Source organism: Entelurus aequoreus, linkage group LG20, assembly GCF_033978785.1.
Source record: "Entelurus aequoreus isolate RoL-2023_Sb linkage group LG20, RoL_Eaeq_v1.1, whole genome shotgun sequence".
NCBI classification, from domain to species: Eukaryota; Metazoa; Chordata; class Actinopteri; order Syngnathiformes; family Syngnathidae; genus Entelurus; species Entelurus aequoreus.
The window spans coordinates 46,843,190-46,864,961 of record NC_084750.1 but is presented as its reverse complement, the minus strand read 5'-3'; the positions used below and the strand labels follow the sequence as shown (position 1 = coordinate 46,864,961).

Here is a 21,772-nt window from a genome sequence, read left to right as displayed (position 1 = left end):
TTCCTGAGATCCAGGGTCAACGCAGCAGTCTACCAGCAAGTTTTAGAGCACTTCATGCTTCCTGCTGCTGACCTGCTCTATGGAGATGGAGATTTCAAGTTCCAACAGGACTTGGCGCCTGCACACAGCGCAAAATCTACCCGTGCCTGGTTTACGGACCATGGTATTTCTGTTCTAAATTGGCCCGCCAACTCCCCTGACCTTAGCCCCATAGAAAATCTGTGGGGTATTGTGAAAAGGAAGATGCAGAATGCCAGACCCAAAAACGCAGAAGAGTTGAAGGCCACTATCAGAGCAACCTGGGCTCTCATAACACCTGAGCAGTGCCAGAAACTCATCGACTCCATGCCACGCCGCATTAACGCAGTAATTGAGGCAAAAGGAGCTCCAACCAAGTATTGAGTATTGTACATGCTCATATTTTTCATTTTCATACTTTTCAGTTGGCCAACATTTCTAAAAATCCCTTTTTTGTATTAGCCTTAAGTAATATTCTAATTTTGTGACACACAGAATTTTGGATTTTCATTTGTTGCCACTTCAAATCATCAAAATTAAATGAAATAAACATTTGAATGCATCAGTCTGTGTGCAATGAATAAATATAATGTACAAGTTACACCCTTTGAATGCAATTACTGAAATAAATCAAGTTTTTCAAAATATTCTAATTTACTGGCTTTTACCTGTATATCATGTAGTAACAGACACCTTCATAACAATATGTACAATATACACACTGCAAGTATATATATAATGTAGTAACAGACACCTTCATAACAATATGTACAATATACACACTGCAAGTATATATATAATGTAGTAACAGACGCCTTCATAACAATATGTAATATGTACAATATACACACTGCAAGTATATATATCATGTAGTAACAGACACCTTCATAAAAATATGTACAATATACACACTGCAAGCATATATATAATGTAGTAACAGACACCTTCATAACAATATGTACAATATACACACTGCAAGTATATATATCATGTAGTAACAGACACCTTCATAACAATATGTACAATATACACATTGCAAGTATATATATAATGTAGTAACAGACACCTTCATAACAATATGTAATATGTACAATATACACACTGCAAGCATATATATAATGTAGTAACAGACACCTTCATAACAATATGTACAATATACACATTGCAAGTATATATATCATGTAGTAACAGACACCTTCATAACAATATGTACAATATACACACTGCAAGCATATATATAATGTAGTAACAGACACCTTCATAACAATATGTACAATATACACACTGCAAGTATATATATCATGTAGTAACAGACACCTTCATAACAATATGTACAATATACACATTGCAAGTATATATATATAATGTAGTAACAGACACCTTCATAACAATATGTACAATATACACACTGCAAGTATATATATAATGTAGTAACAGACACCTTCATAACAATATGTAATATGTACAATATACACATTGCAAGTATATATATAATGTAGTAACAGACACCTTCATAACAATATGTACAATATACACACTGCAAGTATATATATCATGTAGTAACAGACACCTTCATAACAATATGTACAATATACACATTGCAAGTATATATATAATGTAGTAACAGACACCTTCATAACAATATGTACAATATACACACTGCAAGTATATATATCATGTTGTAACAGACGCCTTCATAACAATATGTAATATGTACAATATACACACTGCAAGTATATATATCATGTAGTAACAGACACCTTCATAACAATATGTACAATATACACACTGCAAGTATATACATAATTGTAGTAACAGACACCTTCATAACAATATGTAATATGTACAATATACACACTGCAAGTATATATATAATGTAGTAACAGACACCTTCATAACAATATGTACAATATACACACTGCAAGTATATACATAATTGTAGTAACAGACACCTTCATAACAATATGTAATATGTACAATATACACACTGCAAGTATATATATAATGTAGTAACAGACACCTTCATAACAATATGTAATATGTACAATATTTACTGTAATTTTATCATTTTAATTAATGCCAGGGCTGATTTATTTTGCACATTGATTACCGTTCCCATAGCAGCGCACGTCTGACTTCTGGCAACAAATGTGAGCTCCTACTTCCCGAAACAAAGGTGTGTTTGTGTTCTAATCATGGCAGAATCAGTAACAGACAACGAAGACAACTACTTTTGGACAAATGAGGATTCACAGCCTTATATTTTTGAGGCTAAACATACTAAGAATGAACTAGTGCTTATAGAAGCCAGCACAAAGGAAGGTTGAGACGTTGGAGCAGACTGACGCCGAGAGAGTGAGGTGAAAGTGACGATGCTAAAAATGTGGAACTTTGAGCCAAACTAGTTTGACATGAATGGGATGCTTACCCAAATAAACCGGAAAAAACGTCCACGGCCAGCTGGACCAAACGCACAACTGTCGATTGAGTGTGTCACTTTAATATTAATTACGCAGCACGTCATGCATGTTATTACAACTACGGTACATCCGCTGTCTGGCTAGCTGTGTACAAACAAAACATGAAATGTGGACTAATACTTTGCAAAGTATTAGCCCACATTTCATGTTTCACATTTCACAAAACATGAACAATCATATTACAGTATCTGCAGATACTGTAATGATTGTTCATGTTTTTAAGTCAGTAGATTGGTGTCCTATCACAGTGTTGGGCATTACAAACTCAAACACGTTTTGTGTTGTCGCAGAAGCTAGCTTATCTGTTTCCATAGTGAGCTTTTACGGCTAATAACCGAAGCATGCCGATTTGTCACTGGGCTAGAAAAAGAGTTCATCAGTGTTCACTCTTACAATAACCATGTCTCTACGCGTTGGTTATTATACAGGTTACGGAACGTAAATGAATACATTTTTAAAGAAATTTAGAGGTAAAATTGATTGCTCCAATTACTGTAGCTGCATTGCATACCACCAAGAACGAGACGATTTTTACATGTTATACTGCAAAAAAAACGAAATCAATTTTTTTCTTGTCTCTCGTAATGATTGTGAATAGTCACAATTCCAAAAAAGTGCAGTTCCCATTTAAAGATACAGCAGGTACTTTTGTAGCGCACATTGAATGTCAAGCCAATCCGACATATGGGCTTTTACTGTATTACAGCACCACCATGTGGTCGGTGTCAGAAAATGAATAGCAGGCAACACTTTATAAAATGTTTCAAATCATAAATAGGGTCAAAAAAGGAGGTCTTAAACCTGATTAATGATCCTGCACCGAGGCGCCAGTGTTGGATGGCTCACTCCTCCTCGCAGCTATCAAAGTTATTTCTTCTGTGTATACATATACTACATATACTCTTTGAGAACAACAAAAGTGATTGTTAGTTCAACCTCCAGTAGGCTTTGTTCACTAGCAAAAAAAGAAGCTAATGAGCTAAATAGTTATGGTTGCTCACTGAATGGCAAAAAGATTAAACTGAGGTCAGGCGGGGACTACGCAGAACCTTAATCCAGGATTTACATACCTTGGTTTCATAGTTTGCGGCGCACGAGACGTCATTTGGTTTACTTGAACCCTAACAGGACCAAGTTTTAGCAGACTCTTCTGGGGTAGGTCCTCAAAGAGCTCAGACTCATCGTGGTTGACGTCGACAAGCAGTATATCGTGTTGATACGCTGTAAACTCATTCAAAACGCACGGCCAAGCAGCCCCAGAAGATGGCGGTTGCTCCTTGTTGGGCTCTCCACCTCCATCACCATTCAAAGTACTCAGAGAAGAGGGGAGTTCCGTAGTGGAATGGTCCCGGTCTGGTGTCTGGTCCGATGGAGGTTTCTCCGGTGTACCTCGTGCTTCATTAGCTTCCACACGAGTCCGATTGTCCACATCGCCGACACTGCAAGGAGAAGCCTGACTTTCTCTTGGCAGACGGTCAGGAAGGGATCCAAGATCAGAGGAGACTACTTCCAATCGATTGCACTTTCCCAGGTTTAACAAACCATTGATGAAGACTCGTGGCAAAAGCGTATTCATCCCATCTTTGTCGAGTGAAATGTTTTGTCTAGAGAAGTTTGTTTCTGGTGAATTAAATGGAGAAAGCACAGGCGGAAGTAGAAGCTCACTTCGAGTGTTTTCCATGCATTCTTCATCCAACTTGTCTATTGCAGGAGGTGACTCGTAGTTTGAGGGCGTGCTCCTGCCATTTGTTCCTATCTCTTGCCACAAGAGGAGGGAGGACTGGTGTGAACCCTGGGAAATGGAGGCGCTCGGTGAAGAAGTTGGACTCCAAACAGCCTTGGGGATGGGAGATAAGGCCAACACAGGCCTGTCCGTAAGCAGGCCTCTCAAGCAAAGTTCTGAAGGGGAATGCGTTGACGCGATGCTCGACGAGGACAGAGCGACTGACGGTAGGTCAGTACCAGAATCTGATTGCTGACTCGCGGTGAAGGAGGTAGTAGTAACTGCAGGAAGACCTACAGTTAATTCCTTTGCATGATGTAAATCATTTTCTGTTTCATGTGAAGACTTGTGTCCTACACCCTCTGTTAGATCGGATTCATGGTGAATGTCACTGCTTTGAGTTCCTAACGAGCCCAGAGGTTGGTGATGCTGCGGAGATAACCTTTGCCTGTCTGCTGGTAGCTTCAAAATGGCGGGTCCATTGTCAGCAAAGGGCCACGGCATGTCTGTGCGTGCACATGAATAGTGTTCTCTTCTAATATGGACCCTAACCCTCTGGCAGGTGAAAGTTGCCTGGTCGTCACTGAACAATTCTGGGGTCTCTTGTGCTACCTTTTTAGGGCAAGGTTCTTCAGGGACACTGTTGTCTTTCCTGAGTGTAGGTTCTGGACATGACTGACTGCGTGTTTGTAGCTCCTTTAGAAGGTTGTCCAGGTCCTGCCTTTTTGTTCCAACATTCCCACCTGAGCTTTGATCCGCCTTTCCAATCCAAAAGGATGTTTTAGAGACATCACTGTCCCTACCCTCCAAGAAACGACTTGCAGTAGAATTGATTCCACTCTCGTTCTTTGTATTTTCTCCTGGTTGTCTCCGGTTTTCAGACAACTGCATTCTCAGACACGTCACTGTGGTATTTTGGCGCTCGTCACAACGGGGACTTGACTGAAATCTGGCAACTCTCATGTCGTGTTTGAAGCAATACACAGTCTCGGTTCTCAGAACATCTGGTAGCAAAAAGCTAGAACAGTCCCTCCTCACCATAGAGTTTTGGACAACGTCACAAAGGGTTACTTTAGGGTGGCGGCCTAGCCTGAAGTCTTCCCTAGATGTCTTTTCTGGACAGAGGTCAAAGCTTTTTGCCACCAGTTTGACTTGGGTTCTCCTCTGAAGGGAAATGTATTTAGAGTCACCACAGATAGTGCATGTGGATGCGTGTGAGCGTCTTTTTAAAGACACCTCTGAACCAGCGAGGGAAGTAGAGATGGGATTCACAGTTCGATCAACATCTGCAAGTGGAAACAAAAGGGGGTGGGAGAAGAAAAAAAGTGTCTGTTTCATATTGCCTGCATTATTTTTTGCCCATCAAATGAATAAAAGAACATTTAAAAAAAAATCAAATGTCATCTACCGTAATTTCCGGACTATAAGCCGCTACTTTTTCCCCTCGTTCTGGTCCCTGCAGCTTATACAACAGTGCGGCTTATTTACGGCCTGTTCTTCTCAGACACTGACGAAGAGGATTTCGGTGGTTTTAGTACGCAGGAGGAAGACGATGACACAATGATTAAAGACTGACTTTTCATATACCGGTAGGCTGGTTATTTTGATAACGTACAGGCGAGCACTTTGTATTACTTTGCACCGTTGTATTATTTGTACTCTGCACGAATGTTGTTCGCCATGTCAAAGATGTGAAAGTTTGATTGAATGATTGAAAGATTTATTGTTAATAAATGGGACGCTTTGCGTTCCCAGTCATCTCTGTCCCGACAATCCCCTCCGTGGTAGCAGGAACCCCTATATACTACGCTAATTACACATCAAAACCCTGCGGCTTATAGTCGGGTGCGGCTTATATATGGAGCAATCTGTATTTTCCCCTAAATTTAGCTGGTGCGGCTTATAGTCAGGTGCGGCTTATAGTCCGGAAATTACGGTAAATGTCCTCCAATAAGCACATCATTTCTTCTACTTTACTGAAGTCATTTAAAAAGACAAAGTCTGACACACTTTTTAGCTTTTATTGCCAATCTTATTCCATCAACTATTGAAAAAAACCCACAATGTTATGTATGACAAAATATATGTTAATACTATAATTAATATGATTTGTTTTAAATGTGTATAAAATTGTTTTGCCTTTTTAAAGAAAATATATGCATCAGGGTTTTCTCTAAACTGCCATGGTACCTGTGGCAGTGGGGGCGTGGTCAGAGTAATTTGCTAAATTTGACAATGGTGTGTGTTTTGTTTACATCCAGTTTAGCGCGGTTTCCTGTGACCAAAGTCTTTTTTCGATGGTTGAGTTTTCGGTACATCACTTGTCAATAACGAGCTAAATATATCAATTCATACTGTAACGACCAGCGAATGTTAATGTTTTATGTTTGTGTTGTTTAGATTTAATGTCAGTTTTTCCCATGTTTGCAAACACACCGTCCAGGCCTGAAAGGTGATTGGCGGACAATGAGTAAGTGTTCCGGGGAAGCGCAGACTCACTAAACGAAAGTGTTTGCACGGGAGATAATACCTGTTGGAATTGTAATCTATGAATATTGTCATTCCATATGTATCAGGTCTATGGGAGAAACTCAAGAATTTTTAACCAACATAACATCCCAGTACACTTCAAAGCAGGCAACACCCCAGTGACGTGCAGTCAGGGGAGGCAGGAAAGAAAAAAAATGTAAAAAGAAAAAAAATTCATTAAATTGTTATATGTATCCAGTGATTATACTATAAAGTTATTTTCCATTTAACTTCACCAGTTTTAGATTATTTTTATTCAAAATCGCTGAATTTTCACATTTGCCCTTCAAATAGTGAGAAGAGACGGTGCGGTGATCAGCAGCCAGTTGAGGCACGTCACTGATTTGTGCCTCACCATGGATTGCGCAATGACTCGGCTAACTGCTGGCCTGCTGTGCAGTGAGACCGTATTGGTATATGAACTATATTATACATTTCCATAGTTTAGGTAGCTGAGGTATATAATGTACAGTGTATTTTGTCAACAACTGTATGTGTGTAAGTATTTATTGTGCTGAGCAATCATAAAACGGCTGCAAAAGACGCACTGGCTGAGGCTCGCAGTAATCCCGCCTCCTGGTGGTAGAGAATGCACCCCCTGACGGGAGTGTTATATCAACTAAAGCCCACACTTAAACTTTCCACGTGCAAGATTGAATCTATTTAAAAAAGTTATTTAATAAGAAGCCAAAAAGTGCAAAAACAATAATGTTGGTGTTGGAGGAGTTGTGAATGACTGCTGGGCCACAAAATTAGGTACACCTGCACACTGCAGCACGGATTTCATATTTCATTCATTCACAACTCCTCCAACACCAACATTATTGTTTTTGCACTTTTTGGCTTCTTATTAAATAACTTTTTTAAATAGATTCAATCTTGCATGTGGAAAGTTTAAGTGTGGGCTTTAGTTGATAACACTCCCGTCAGGGGGTGCATTATCCGGCACAACAGCGGGCGCATGGACTTCATTTATAAGTAAAGGTAAGACCATAATAACGTTTTTTTTAATTAAATGTGCTTTTTTGTGTGCTACAGTTTGTATGTGTAAAGTTAAAGTTAAGTTAAAGTACCAATGATTGTCACACACACACTAGGTGTAATGAAATGTGTCCTTTGCATTTGACCCATCCCCTTGATCACCCCCTGGGAGGTGAGGGGAGCAGTGGGCAGCAGCGGTGTCGCGCCCGGGAATAATTTTTGGTGATTTAACCCCCAATTCCAACCCTTGATGCTGAGTGCCAAGCAGGGAAGAATGCTGGTATGAGCTTTTAAACACAACCCGTTAACTGCTGCCAATCAAATGGTGAATAAGATGCTCTTTAGGGTTCATATGTTTGTAAATCTGACTGTGATGAAGTCAGTGCCTCACCAGCCATGAACCTCACCGCACGTCACTGCAACACCCTGAGACAGAGACTGGTACATCCTAAAGACCGGACAGCCCACACCCACAAAAACAATCTGGTGTATGACATCCAGTGTAATGATGAATACACAGATTCATGTATTGGGGAAACAAAACAACCACTAAGTCTCAACGCATGACACAGCATAGACCAGGGGTGGGCAATTAATTTTTACCGGGGGCCGCATGAGCAACCTGAGCACTGCTGGAGGGCCACACCGACAATATTTCAATTAAATTTTGCTAAAATTATTTTTGATATACCGTAATATAAATAATAATAATAATAAGAAGAATAATTTCATTTAACCTAACTTAACTGTATACAAAAGCAGATCGCTTTTGATGGTTTTATTTTTAACACTTTCTTACACAACACTTCCTGATGTATAATACACTGCAAAAAGGTCCATTTCTGTCACTTTATCCTGCATCCTCTTTGTTGTGAACGTAGCACGCCTGTAAGGTGATTGGCGAAGAAGGAGGAAGTGTTGTTGTTGCGGAAATGAGGAGTGAGGATAGACGTGCGTGTGGAAGGAAGGAGATAAGTTGAGCTGTGTTAGTATAGCTTGCTCAATAAAAGTTTAAAAAGAGCGTCAGACTTGGTGTGCACTTCTTCTGGACGCTACAATTGGTGGCAGAAGTTCGATGAATGCCTCCCAGTTTGCCTTGCCATCAAACCTGGGAGTCTTCATTGAGGGCCGAATTCCCCCACGCCAAGCAGCGTGTGCTGCACCTGTAGACGCTGCCTCTCTCCTTCCTCCCTTTCTCTCTCTCTCCTGTGACGCTGCCTCTCTCCTTCATCCCTCCCTCCCTCTCTCTTTGCGACGAGCTCCTCGCGTCCGGGATTCACACAGACATCTGTAGTCGCTGCCGGCACCTTAAGTCCCCACTCAATGTCCTTCCCCTCCCGTTCCATCTTGACAAAGTCGCCAGGAAACATCGTGGCACGTACCTCCCGATGACGTGGCACGTACCTCCCGATGACGTGGCACGTACCACCCGATGACGTGGCACGTACCTCCCAATGACGTGGCACGTACCTCCCGATGACGTGGCACGTACCTCCCGATGACGTGGCACGTAGATCTCGATGACGTGGCACGTACCTCCCGATGACGTGGCACGTAGATCTCGATGACGTGGCACGTACCTCCCGATGACGTGGCACGTACCTCCCGATGACGTGGCACGTACATCTCGATGACGTAGCACGTACCTCCCGATGGATGACGTAGCAGGCTGAGCACACAAGCAGCGGCAGTATGCGCAAAGTTTTACTTCTGCCACCAATTGTAGCGTCCAGAAGAAGTGCACACCAAGTCTGACGCTCTTTTTAAACTTTTATTGAGCAAGCTATACTAACACAGCTCAACTTATCTCCTTCCTTCCACACGCACGTCTATCCTCACTCCTCATTTCCGCAACAACACTTCCTCCTTCTTCGCCAATCACCTTACGGGCGTGCTACGTTCACAACAATGGGAATTGTGAATGTCACTCACTCAAGAACACATCAACTTCAGCAGGTGGTTAAAATATATTCTTTAAACACAGCAACCTTTGTACCACAAATTAAGCACACGGCTTTACCTTTAATTTCTGTAAAGAAATACTTGGCAGTCCATGTCTTGTTGAAAACACGCCATTCCTCATCAACTTTTCTCTTTTTAGAGCTCGGGATAACCGGGCATCACTTGTCGCTGTGCACCTTCACTCACAGGTTACACACGGACATACGGCCATAAATAACACTTTTCAAAATAAAAGCAGCACAGTTGTATTGCACGCACGACATAGATGTTTTTTTTAATTTATTTTGTAATTTGTGATTGCCGCTGTTCACATTCACTCACAATCACGCACAAGCATACGTCCACACGGAAGTAATACAAATAATGCTTTTCAAAACAAAAGCAGCACCAATGTATTGCACACTCGAAATAGATAATTTTTAAAATGTATTTTGTAATTTATGATTGGCCTCACGCGGGCCGGACAGGGACGTACAAAGGGCCGCCGAATGCCCAGATCTGGCATAGACGGACAAAGTCTTCAGGTCTAAACTCAGCTGTCTACCTGCACTTCAGGGACAAACAGCACTCCTTTGACAACAAAGTCTTCAGGTCTAGACTCAGCTGTCCACCTGCACTTCAGGGACAAACAGCACTCCTTTGACAACAAAGTCTTCAGGTCTAGACTCAGCTGTCTACCTGCACCTCAGGGACAAACAGCACTCCTTTGACAACAAAGTCTTCAGGTCTAGACTCAGCTGTCTACCTGCACCTCAGGGACAAACAGCACTCCTTTGACAACAAAGTCTTCAGGTCTAGACTCAGCTGTCTACCTGCACCTCAGGGACAAACAGCACTCCTTTGACAACAAAGTCTTCAGGTCTAGACTCAGCTGTCTACCTGCACCTCAGGGACAAACAGCACTCCTTTGACAACAAAGTCTTCAGGTCTAGACTCAGCTGTCTACCTGCACCTCAGGGACAAACAGCACTCCTTTGACAACAAAGTCTTCAGGTCTAGACTCAGCTGTCTACCTGCACCTCAGGGACAAACAGCACTCCTTTGACAACAAAGTCTTCAGGTCTAGACTCAGCTGTCTACCTGCACCTCAGGGACAAACAGCACTCCTTTGACAACAAAGTCTTCAGGTCTAGACTCAGCTGTCTACCTGCACCTCAGGGACAAACAGCACTCCTTTGACAACAAAGTCTTCAGGTCTAGACTCAGCTGTCTACCTGCACCTCAGGGACAAACAGCACTCCTTTGACAACAAAGTCTTCAGGTCTAGACTCAGCTGTCTACCTGCACCTCAGGGACAAACAGCACTCCTTTGACAACAAAGTCTTCAGGTCTAGACTCAGCTGTCTACCTGCACCTCAGGGACAAACAGCACTCCTTTGACAACAAAGTCTTCAGGTCTAGACTCAGCTGTCCACCTGCACCTCAGGGACAAACAGCACTCCTTTGACAACAAAGTCTTCAGGTCTAGACTCAGCTGTCTACCTGCACCTCAGGGACAAACAGCACTCCTTTGACAACAAAGTCTTCAGGTCTAGACTCAGCTGTCTACCTGCACCTCAGGGACAAACAGCACTCCTTTGACAACAAAGTCTTCAGGTCTAGACTCAGCTGTCTACCTGCACCTCAGGGACAAACAGCACTCCTTTGACAACAAAGTCTTCAGGTCTAGACTCAGCTGTCTACCTGCACCTCAGGGACAAACAGCACTCCTTTGACAACAAAGTCTTCAGGTCTAGACTCAGCTGTCCACCTGCACCTCAGGGACAAACAGCACTCCTTTGACAACAAAGTCTTCAGGTCTAGACTCAGCTGTCTACCTGCACCTCAGGGACAAACAGCACTCCTTTGACAACAAAGTCTTCAGGTCTAGACTCAGCTGTCTACCTGCACCTCAGGGACAAACAGCACTCCTTTGACAACAAAGTCTTCAGGTCTAGACTCAGCTGTCTACCTGCACCTCAGGGACAAACAGCACTCCTTTGACAACAAAGTCTTCAGGTCTAGACTCAGCTGTCCACCTGCACCTCAGGGACAAACAGCACTCCTTTGACAACAAAGTCTTCAGGTCTAGACTCAGCTGTCTACCTGCACCTCAGGGACAAACAGCACTCCTTTGACAACAAAGTCTTCAGGTCTAGACTCAGCTGTCTACCTGCACCTCAGGGACAAACAGCACTCCTTTGACAACAAAGTCTTCAGGTCTAGACTCAGCTGTCCACCTGCACCTCAGGGACAAACAGCACTCCTTTGACAACAAAGTCTTCAGGTCTAGACTCAGCTGTCTACCTGCACCTCAGGGACAAACAGCACTCCTTTGACAACAAAGTCTTCAGGTCTAGACTCAGCTGTCTACCTGCACCTCAGGGACAAACAGCACTCCTTTGACAACAAAGTCTTCAGGTCTAGACTCAGCTGTCTACCTGCACCTCAGGGACAAACAGCACTCCTTTGACAACAAAGTCTTCAGGTCTAGACTCAGCTGTCCACCTGCACCTCAGGGACAAACAGCACTCCTTTGACAACAAAGTCTTCAGGTCTAGACTCAGCTGTCTACCTGCACCTCAGGGACAAACAGCACTCCTTTGACAACAAAGTCTTCAGGTCTAGACTCAGCTGTCTACCTGCACCTCAGGGACAAACAGCACTCCTTTGACAACAAAGTCTTCAGGTCTAGACTCAGCTGTCCACCTGCACCTCAGGGACAAACAGCACTCCTTTGCCCAAGCGGTGAGGAAAGAATACTCACTCATCACAATCCCAAAACTGCATCAGGGCTCAGAAGATGTACCAGCATGAATGTATATTTCATCATGACATGATGTCTACATGTGATACCAGCATGAATGTATATTTCATCATGACATGATGTCTACATGTGATACCAGCATGAATGTATATTTCATCATGACATGATGTCTACATGTGATACCAGCATGAATGTATATTTCATCATGACATGATGTCTACATGTGATACCAGCATGAACGTATATTTCATCATGACATGATGTCTACATGTGATACCAGCATGAATGTATATTTCATCATGACATGATGTCTACATGTGATACCAGCATGAATGTATATTTCATCATGACATGATGTCTACATGTGATACCAGCATGAATGTATATTTCATCATGACATGATGTCTACATGTGATACCAGCATGAATGTATATTTCATCATGACATGATGTCTACATGTGATACCAGCATGAACGTATATTTCATCATGACATGATGTCTACATGTGATACCAGCATGAATGTATATTTCATCATGACATGTCTACATGTGATACCAGCATGAATGTATATTTCATCATGACATGATGTCTACATGTGATACCAGCATGAACGTATATTTCATCATGGCATGATGTCTACATGTGATACCAGCATGAATGTATATTTCATCATGACATGTCTACATGTGATACCAGCATGAATGTATATTTCATCATGACATGATGTCTACATGTGATACCAGCATGAATGTATATTTCATCGTGACATGATGTCTACATGTGATACCAGCATGAATGTATATTTCATCATGACATGATGTCTACATGTGATACCAGCATGAATGTATATTTCATCATGGCATGATGTCTACATGTGATACCAGCATGAATGTATATTTCATCATGACATGATGTCTACATGTGATACCAGCATGAATGTATATTTCATCATGACATGATGTCTACATGTGATACCAGCATGAATGTATATTTCATCATGACATGATGTCTACATGTGATACCAGCATGAATGTATATTTCATCATGGCATGATGTCTACATGTGATACCAGCATGAATGTATATTTCATCATGACATGATGTCTACATGTGATACCAGCATGAATGTATATTTCATCATGACATGATGTCTACATGTGATACCAGCATGAATGTATATTTCATCATGACATGATGTCTACATGTGATACCAGCATGAATGTATATTTCATCATGACATGATGTCTACATGTGATACCAGCATGAATGTATATTTCATCATGACATGATGTCTACATGTGATACCAGCATGAATGTATATTTCATCATGGCATGATGTCTACATGTGATACCAGCATGAATGTATATTTCATCATGACATGATGTCTACATGTGATACCAGCATGAATGTATATTTCATCATGACATGATGTCTACATGTGATACATTTAGGTTGACTTAATATCCATATCAATACAGCCTAAATAGTATTAGATGTTTTCAAACCTCACTACACTGCATTGTCGCCACTCTTAGGAGTCGGGCTGCAGGATGAATCAAAATCCAATCGACATCCAGGTTTTGATTAGTGCGGTAAAGAGTTTTTTTCACCTGCATTTCATTGACAGACATGTTTGCCAATCACAATTAGTGTTAGTTGGTCTCTGGCTTCAAACAGGAAGAAAGAGGTCTTAGTTTGTGCAGCACCTAAGTGCGTTTATTTACAGTAGAATTAACTCAACAGAGTGAGCCCTCTTTTCACTCATTCACAATCTTTGTCTGAGCGCCTCCAACACATTCACAGTACAGAGTCTCCTGACTTGCCAATTAGAAAATGCCGCAAAGTAATAGATTTGTTTTTAATACGATTATAAAGCCAAATGTCCCGTTGTAAAAAAAAATGCACTTGAGGATGTTCAATATCTATTCATGTAAAATGTTTGCTTACAGAAATGAGTCCATTTTATTTTTCATTTTTTTATGATAGTTATTTACCTTCCAATTACTGTGCAATGGTAAACAATTATACAGTAATGAGAAATGAATACTTATATGAATAATATGTATTAGTATTACAGTATATTGTAAACACTGTAGTGTTTATGGATTATTTCTTCAGTTTAAGAGCACGATGTCAACAAAAGCTCAAAGTCTGTCTGCATGAAAGCAAATATTTTTTGAAGTTCATTATTGCATAATGTTTTATTGTGTGGCACCTTGAGATTGGAATGTTGATTGACAGTCTCAAAGTAACAGGTTTTCCTTCACTTGTTAGTTTTGCAGTTGTATGCATTTTTATGTACAACATAAAAAAATCGCTAATTGAATCGCAAACGCAATTTTGGAAAGAAAAAAATGGCAATTATGTTGCAGCCCAACTTAGGAGCTTTTGTTAAAAAATACTTAAAAATGTCTCCTGAATAAAAAGTGAACAATTATTTTTCCTAGTTTTAATTGCGAGGCAGGGTCCACAACCCCCAAAAAGTTGTAAGTCAGTGCTTTGCTTATATTAAAATGCTTATATTTAAAGGAAAAGTGGACATCTTAACTAAACATCACCCAAAAAGGCACTTTAAACATCCTCATTTTAGTTTTGAAAAAGGACACAAAGCACTTCTAGTTGAGTCTGTTCATATTTAGCATGTTCTTGCTCCACTATGAAGATTATACTTCTTGTCATTTTATTCATAAAGCAGCCGTGTGAAGACCAAGTAACAATTTGGGGGGTTTTAAAAAATAAAATACATTTAGGTCAGAGCTGGGATGTCCAAACTTTTTACATAATAAAAACAAAACCATCTAAAGATTTAGGGGACATTTGAATTATTTTCATTTTTTAAACAGGCAAAAGCCAAGTCATGTACATATGCTCATACGTTATATACGTATATTTAAAGAAATAACATATTTTGATGTTTTTAGGTGACTACAAAGCAATGTGCCGTGAGCAGTCATTGTGTCATGAGAAATGACCCAATGTCACCTAACTGATATTATATATTCCAAACTAATGTATCATCTCCAGTATGTCAGGCCAATATTCACTTCCACCAGATGGCACATAATTAGCTGTGTATTCAGCCTATATACTTTCTGTGTATTCAGCATATATACTTTGTGCATAAATACTTTGTGTGTATTCAGCATATATACTTTGTGTGTACTCAGCATATATACTTGTATACTTTGTGCATACATACTTTGTGTGTACTTAGCATATGGCTGGGCGATATGGCAAAAGAACATAGCAGTCCTAATGACAGCAGACCTTGTACAGTAAGTGTTTGTTGGCTCTCATAAAGTCTTCAGTGAGTAATTATCAGTGATGAAAAACATAAGCAAACGTGATGCGTTTAAATAAATGGTTGCATATTTTTATAAAGATCAAAATAAGTAAATATTAAATGTTATAAATGTGCCTTTTAGTGCATTACATATACACTTATATCATGTGTATAAAACCTTTTAGTGCATTACATATACTTATATCATGTGTATAAAACCTTTTAGTGCATTACATATACTTATATCATGTGTATAAAACCTTTTAGTGCATTACATATACTTATATCATGTGTATAAAACCTTTTAGTGCATTACATATACTTATATCATGTGTATAAAACCTTTTAGTGCATTACATATAAACTTACATCATGTATATAAAACCTTTTAGTGCATTACATATAAACTTACATCATGTGTATAAAACCTTTTAGTGCATTACATATAAACTTACATCATGTATATAAAACCTTTTAGTGCATTACATATAAACTTACATCATGTATATAAAACCTTTTAGTGCATTACATATAAACTTACATCATGTATATAAAACCTTTTAGTGCATTACATATAAACTTACATCATGTATATAAAACCTTTTAGTGCATTACATATACACTTATATCATGTGTATAAAACCTTTTAGTGCATTACATATAAACTTACATCATATATATAAAACCTTTTAGTGCATTACTTATAAACTTACATCCTGTATATAAAACCTTTTAGTACATTACATATAAACTTACATCATGTATATAAAACCTTCATGGAGATGTTTGGATGGTTTTAAGGGCCTTTATAGGCTCCATTGTAAGCAGACTTTTGATTGCATTTATAATGCAAAAAAAAAATCCATCCATTTTCATGTCTTTCATAATCCATCCATCCATTGTCTCCCTTTCGGGGTTGCTGGAGTCTATCCCAGCTGCATTCGGGCATTCAGTCACCCTGGACAAGTCACCACCTCATCACAGGGCCAACATTCACACTCACATAATGATTGTGAAAAGTGCAGTTCCCCTTTAATATTTGGTGTATCGCCATACGTCTTTAATATTTGGTGTATCACCATGCTTCAAGTCTTTATTTGGTGTATCGCCATGCTTCAAGTCTTTAATATTTGGTGTATCATCATGCTTCAAGTCTTTATTTGGTGTATCGCCATGCTTCAAGTCTTTAATATTTGGTGTATCATCATGCTTCAAGTCTTTATTTGGTGTATCGCCATGCTTCAAGTCTTTAATATTTGGTGTATCATCATGCTTCAAGTCTTTAATATTTGGTGTATCACCATGCTTCAAGTCTTTAATATTTGGTGTATCATCATGCTTCAAGTCTTTAATATTTGGTGTATCATCATGCTTCAAGTCTTTAATATTTGGTGTATCATCATGCTTCAAGTCTTTAATATTTGGTGTATCATCATGCTTCAAGTCTTTAATATTTGGTGTATCATCATGCTTCAAGTCTTTAATATTTGGTGTATCACCATGCTTCAAGTCTTTAATATTTGGTGTATCACCATGCTTCAAGTCTAATATTTGGTGTATCACCATGCTTCAAGTCTTTAATATTTGGTGTATCACCATGCTTCAAGTCTAATATTTGGTGTATCACCATGCTTCAAGTCTTTAATATTTGGTGTATCACCATGCTTCAAGTCTTTAAAATTTGGTGTATCACCATGCTTCAAGTCTAATATTTGGTGTATCACCATGCTTCAAGTCTTTAATATTTGGTGTATCACCATGCTTCAAGTCTTTAATATTTGGTGTATCACCATGCTGCAAGTCTTTAATATTTGGTGTATCACCATGCTTCAAGTCTAATATTTGGTGTATCACCATGCTTCAAGTCTTTAATATTTGGTGTATCATCATGCTTCAAGTCTTTAATATTTGGTGTATCACCATGCTTCAAGTCTTTAATATTTGGTGTATCATCATGCTTCAAGTCTTTAATATTTGGTGTATCATCATGCTTCAAGTCTTTAATATTTGGTGTATCACCATGCTTCAAGTCTTTAATATTTGGTGTATCATCATGCTTCAAGTCTTTAATATTTGGTGTATCATCATGCTTCAAGTCTTTAATATTTGGTGTATCATCATGCTTCAAGTCTTTAATATTTGGTGTATCATCATGCTTCAAGTCTTTAATATTTGGGGTATCACCATGCTTCAAGTCTAATATTTGGTGTATCACCATGCTTCAAGTCTAATATTTGGTGTATCACCATGCTTCAAGTCTTTAATATTTGGTGTATCACCATGCTTCAAGTCTAATATTTGGTGTATCACCATGCTTCAAGTCTTTAATATTTGGTGTATCACCATGCTTCAAGTCTTTAAAATTTGGTGTATCACCATGCTTCAAGTCTAATATTTGGTGTATCACCATGCTTCAAGTCTTTAATATTTGGTGTATCACCATGCTTCAAGTCTTTAATATTTGGTGTATCACCATGCTTCAAGTCTTTAAAATTTGGTGTATCACCATGCTTCAAGTCTTTAATATTTGGTGTATCACCATGCTTCAAGTCTAATATTTGGTGTATCACCATGCTTCAAGTCTAATATTTGGTGTATCACCATGCTTCAAGTCTAATATTTGGTGTATCACCATGCTTCAGTCTTTAAAATGGAATCTATTGTTTTCAGGTATTTTGCATTTGAACTTTTTTGTTTTCATTATGCTTATTTGTAGAATATATGAAACAAGGTAAGTAACAAAATGTACTTCTGTTTTTGCTTTAGTTACATTTTGCTGTCAGAATCATCTTTTGATACAAATATTAAATGACGTGCGTTATCTGGCTAGTTAGTATTCAATCAGCGGTTAGCATGTTAGCTTAGCATCTCTTCTTGCATGCAAACATTGGCTTTGTCACGCCAAATGTCTTCCCTCTACAAAAACCTTCCCTCCCCCATTTACTTCCGGGGCTGCGTCCAATAAAATCACAAAGTTGCCGGGGGTCCTTAACCTGCGCGCGACTGTCCTGTTTCGCGCCTGTACAAAAAAAAAACAATGGATTTCTTCAGATTCCAGCAGCTGTCAAAGACCAAGTATCCTTCCAGCGACGGCCAGTCAAAGCCGAAGTGCTATCGATCGCTGTCAATGACGTAAGAGGAAACATGACCACGGAAGTAAATGGGGGAGGGAAGGTTTTTGTAGAGGGAAGAAATTTGGCGTGACAGCTGTAATCTGTGGTTAGCATGTTAGCTTAGCATCTCTTGTTTCCATTTGTGACCCCTGACCTTCACTGGCAACTATGACGTCACCAACAGTTCGGCCTCAGGCGCTTCTAGCAACTTTTTTAAAACTAATTTTATTGGTTTTATCTCATCAAAAAGCTTGTCCGTGAAGCAGCAGCAAGAAGAAGACGTGTTAGTTGGTCCTGCTTGTCTACTTGCCTCTCAAACCGCGCCGCTCCACACTTCCACAAGAAAGATGACCGCCATTGTTGGTGTCGGCGTCCACGGAGAGTGAACCATGAAGTGAGGGGTTGACGTGGACGGAGTGTGAAGCATGTAGTTGTCGGTTGAGGTGGACGGAGTGTGAAACATTGTCGTCGTCCACGGAGTGTGAAGCATGTGTTTGTCGGTTGAGGTCGCCGGGCGGCTGGCGGCCTTCTGGTCTCCGCGCAGCCTTCAGACAGGCGACGTCTTTTAGTCTGGTTCGGTTGAGTTTGACCCTGTTCGACGACGGCAACATCATTGAAGCACCACCAGAGGAAAAGGGTTATTCCAAGTCAAGTTGTGGCCCAGGAAAATGTTTACAGGAGTTAAGTGTCGATTAATTAAGGCGGGCAGCCATTTTGGGCTTAGGCATAGGTGTGGTGGCGGCAGTGCGCATGCGCAATAGCTTCCACTGGAGGCCGCGCAAAATGTCAGCAGTGCGCATGCGCAACCGGTTGCCTGTAACATACATGATACAAGTTTCAAAACGCCGACCTGAACCGTGCTAGGATAAACTATTAACAACGCATTCTAATAGACTATTAAACTATTCTTGCTTATCATGAATAAAACATTTTCAGAGCTCAAATTGCATGCCAGAGCAAACAATGTAACTATAAGAATGTTTTGCAAGAATGTTTTGCGCCAAGTAAACTACTCTATTGTATAAATACTTCTCGAATAAGATCTAAATTATTCTTGGTTACCAAACATCTAAACTTTTTCATAACTCACAATTGCCCAAAATGTATGTTTTTTTTAAATGCAAAATTAACTTCTGTTCGACCAAACTGAGCATCATATCAATAAGTGTAATCAAATATTCACTATTAAACAGTTTCACAAGTCAAAATGCCTACTTGAACTGTACTAAAATAAAACTAACTAAAAAGTATAACGTTCTTACACAAAGTGAAATATTGTATTGTTACTCATCTAAATATAAAACAAATATACTACTCTTGTTTATCATGCATAAAACCTGATGTTATAAGTCAACAGTAAAAACTACTATAAATGATTCTTGCTTACCAAACATCAATAGACTGTTGTAAAAAACACAATTGTCTGGATAAAACGTATTTTTATGTAAAAGTACCGTTTCATTGCATTATGTTTACAAAACACTGCATCATAATTCTTTACAACACAACTTTAATAAGAAATACATCATTACACAAGGGGAACTACTTTATGGCATTTACTACTTTTGTTGCCCACAGAGCCAATAATCTCTCTTTAATATTTTGCTTTATTATTTCAATTTAATTGCTGGTGTGAGTACCACCTTGTGTAATATTTAACAACAATAACGTCTTTGCTCGCCGAGCCATTTGCAGAATCTTTATGTCCTTCAACAATTCAATAAGGGACATAAACACATTAGTGCAGCCTCATTTGTCAACAATTGCTCTTAGAACCACACTAACTTTTTATATCAAATATACATTTCAAGCTTTGCAAATTGCAAGTAGTCCACCCATCTCAGCAATTGAGCAGTGCTAGCCAATGAGCTATCAACTCTTCGCTAAAGACAAAGTTTAAGAAGCATGGTTACACACTTTTTTCACCCATTTGATTTGATGAATGTCGGCAGAAGTGGTCCTCGGATGTGAGACCCTGGTGTTGGGAAGTAGCCGTCCTGCAATGAATGAATGGATGAATGTCAGTGAGCGGTGAAGGAGGGACCCTGGTGTTGGGAAGTAGCCGTGTCCTGCAATGAATGAATGAATGTCTGCAGCAGAAGTGAGCAGTGAAGGAGGGACCCTGGTGTTGGGAAGTAGCCGTGTCCTGCAATGAATGAATGAATGTCTGCAGCAGAAGTGAGCAGTGAAGGAGGGACCCTGGTGTTGGGAAGTAGCCGTGTCCTGCAATGAATGAATGAATGTCTGCAGCAGAAGTGAGCAGTGAAGGAGGGACCCTGGTGTTGGGAAGTAGCCGTGTCCTGCAATGAATGAATGAATGTCTGCAGCAGAAGTGAGCAGTGAAGGAGGGACCCTGGTGTTGGGAAGTAGCCGTGTCCTGCAATGAATGAATGAATGAATGTCTGCAGCAGAAGTGAGCAGTGAAGGAGGGACCCTGGTGTTGGGAAGTAGCCGTGTCCTGCAATGAATGAATGAATGTCTGCAGCAGAAGTGAGCAGTGAAGGAGGGACCCAACACGGTGTTGGGAAGTAGCCGTGTCCTGCAATGAATGAATGTCTGCAGCAGAAGTGAGCAGTGAAGGAGGGACCCTGGTGTTGGGAAGTAGCCGTGTCCTGCAATGAATGAATGAATGTCTGCAGCAGAAGTGAGCGGTGAAGGAGGGACCCTGGTGTTGGGAAGTAGCCGTGTCCTGCAATGAATGAATGAATGTCTGCAGCAGAAGTGAGCAGTGAAGGAGGGACCCTGGTGTTGGGAAGTAGCCGTGTCCTGCAATGAATGAATGAATGTCTGCAGCAGAAGTGAGCAGTGAAGGAGGGACCCTGGTGTTGGGAAGTAGCCGTGTCCTGCAATGAATGAATGAATGTCTGCAGCAGAAGTGAGCAGTGAAGGAGGGACCCTGGTGTTGGGAAGTAGCCGTGTCCTGCAATGAATGAATG

The 21,772-nt window shown here is 40.1% G+C and overlaps 1 protein-coding gene across 4 annotated transcripts in view; it reads right to left on the bottom strand.

Annotated features, from left to right (window-relative positions):
* topaz1 (testis and ovary specific TOPAZ 1) overlaps positions 1-19,598 on the bottom strand; it is a 45,527-nt gene extending 25,929 nt beyond the window's left edge. For 2 of the 4 annotated variants that reach the window (XM_062030203.1, XM_062030204.1), the window contains exons 1-2: positions 19,147-19,598; positions 3,569-5,507 (exon numbers count right to left, since the gene is read on the bottom strand). In XM_062030203.1, the coding sequence (XP_061886187.1) occupies positions 3,569-5,507; positions 19,147-19,450 (2,243 nt within the window). In that variant the 5' untranslated portion in view covers positions 19,451-19,598. The remainder of the gene's footprint in view (positions 1-3,568; positions 5,508-19,146) is intronic. The other 2 variants (XM_062030205.1, XM_062030206.1) reach the window with 2 other exon arrangements.
* Between the last annotated feature and the right edge of the window lie 2,174 nt (positions 19,599-21,772).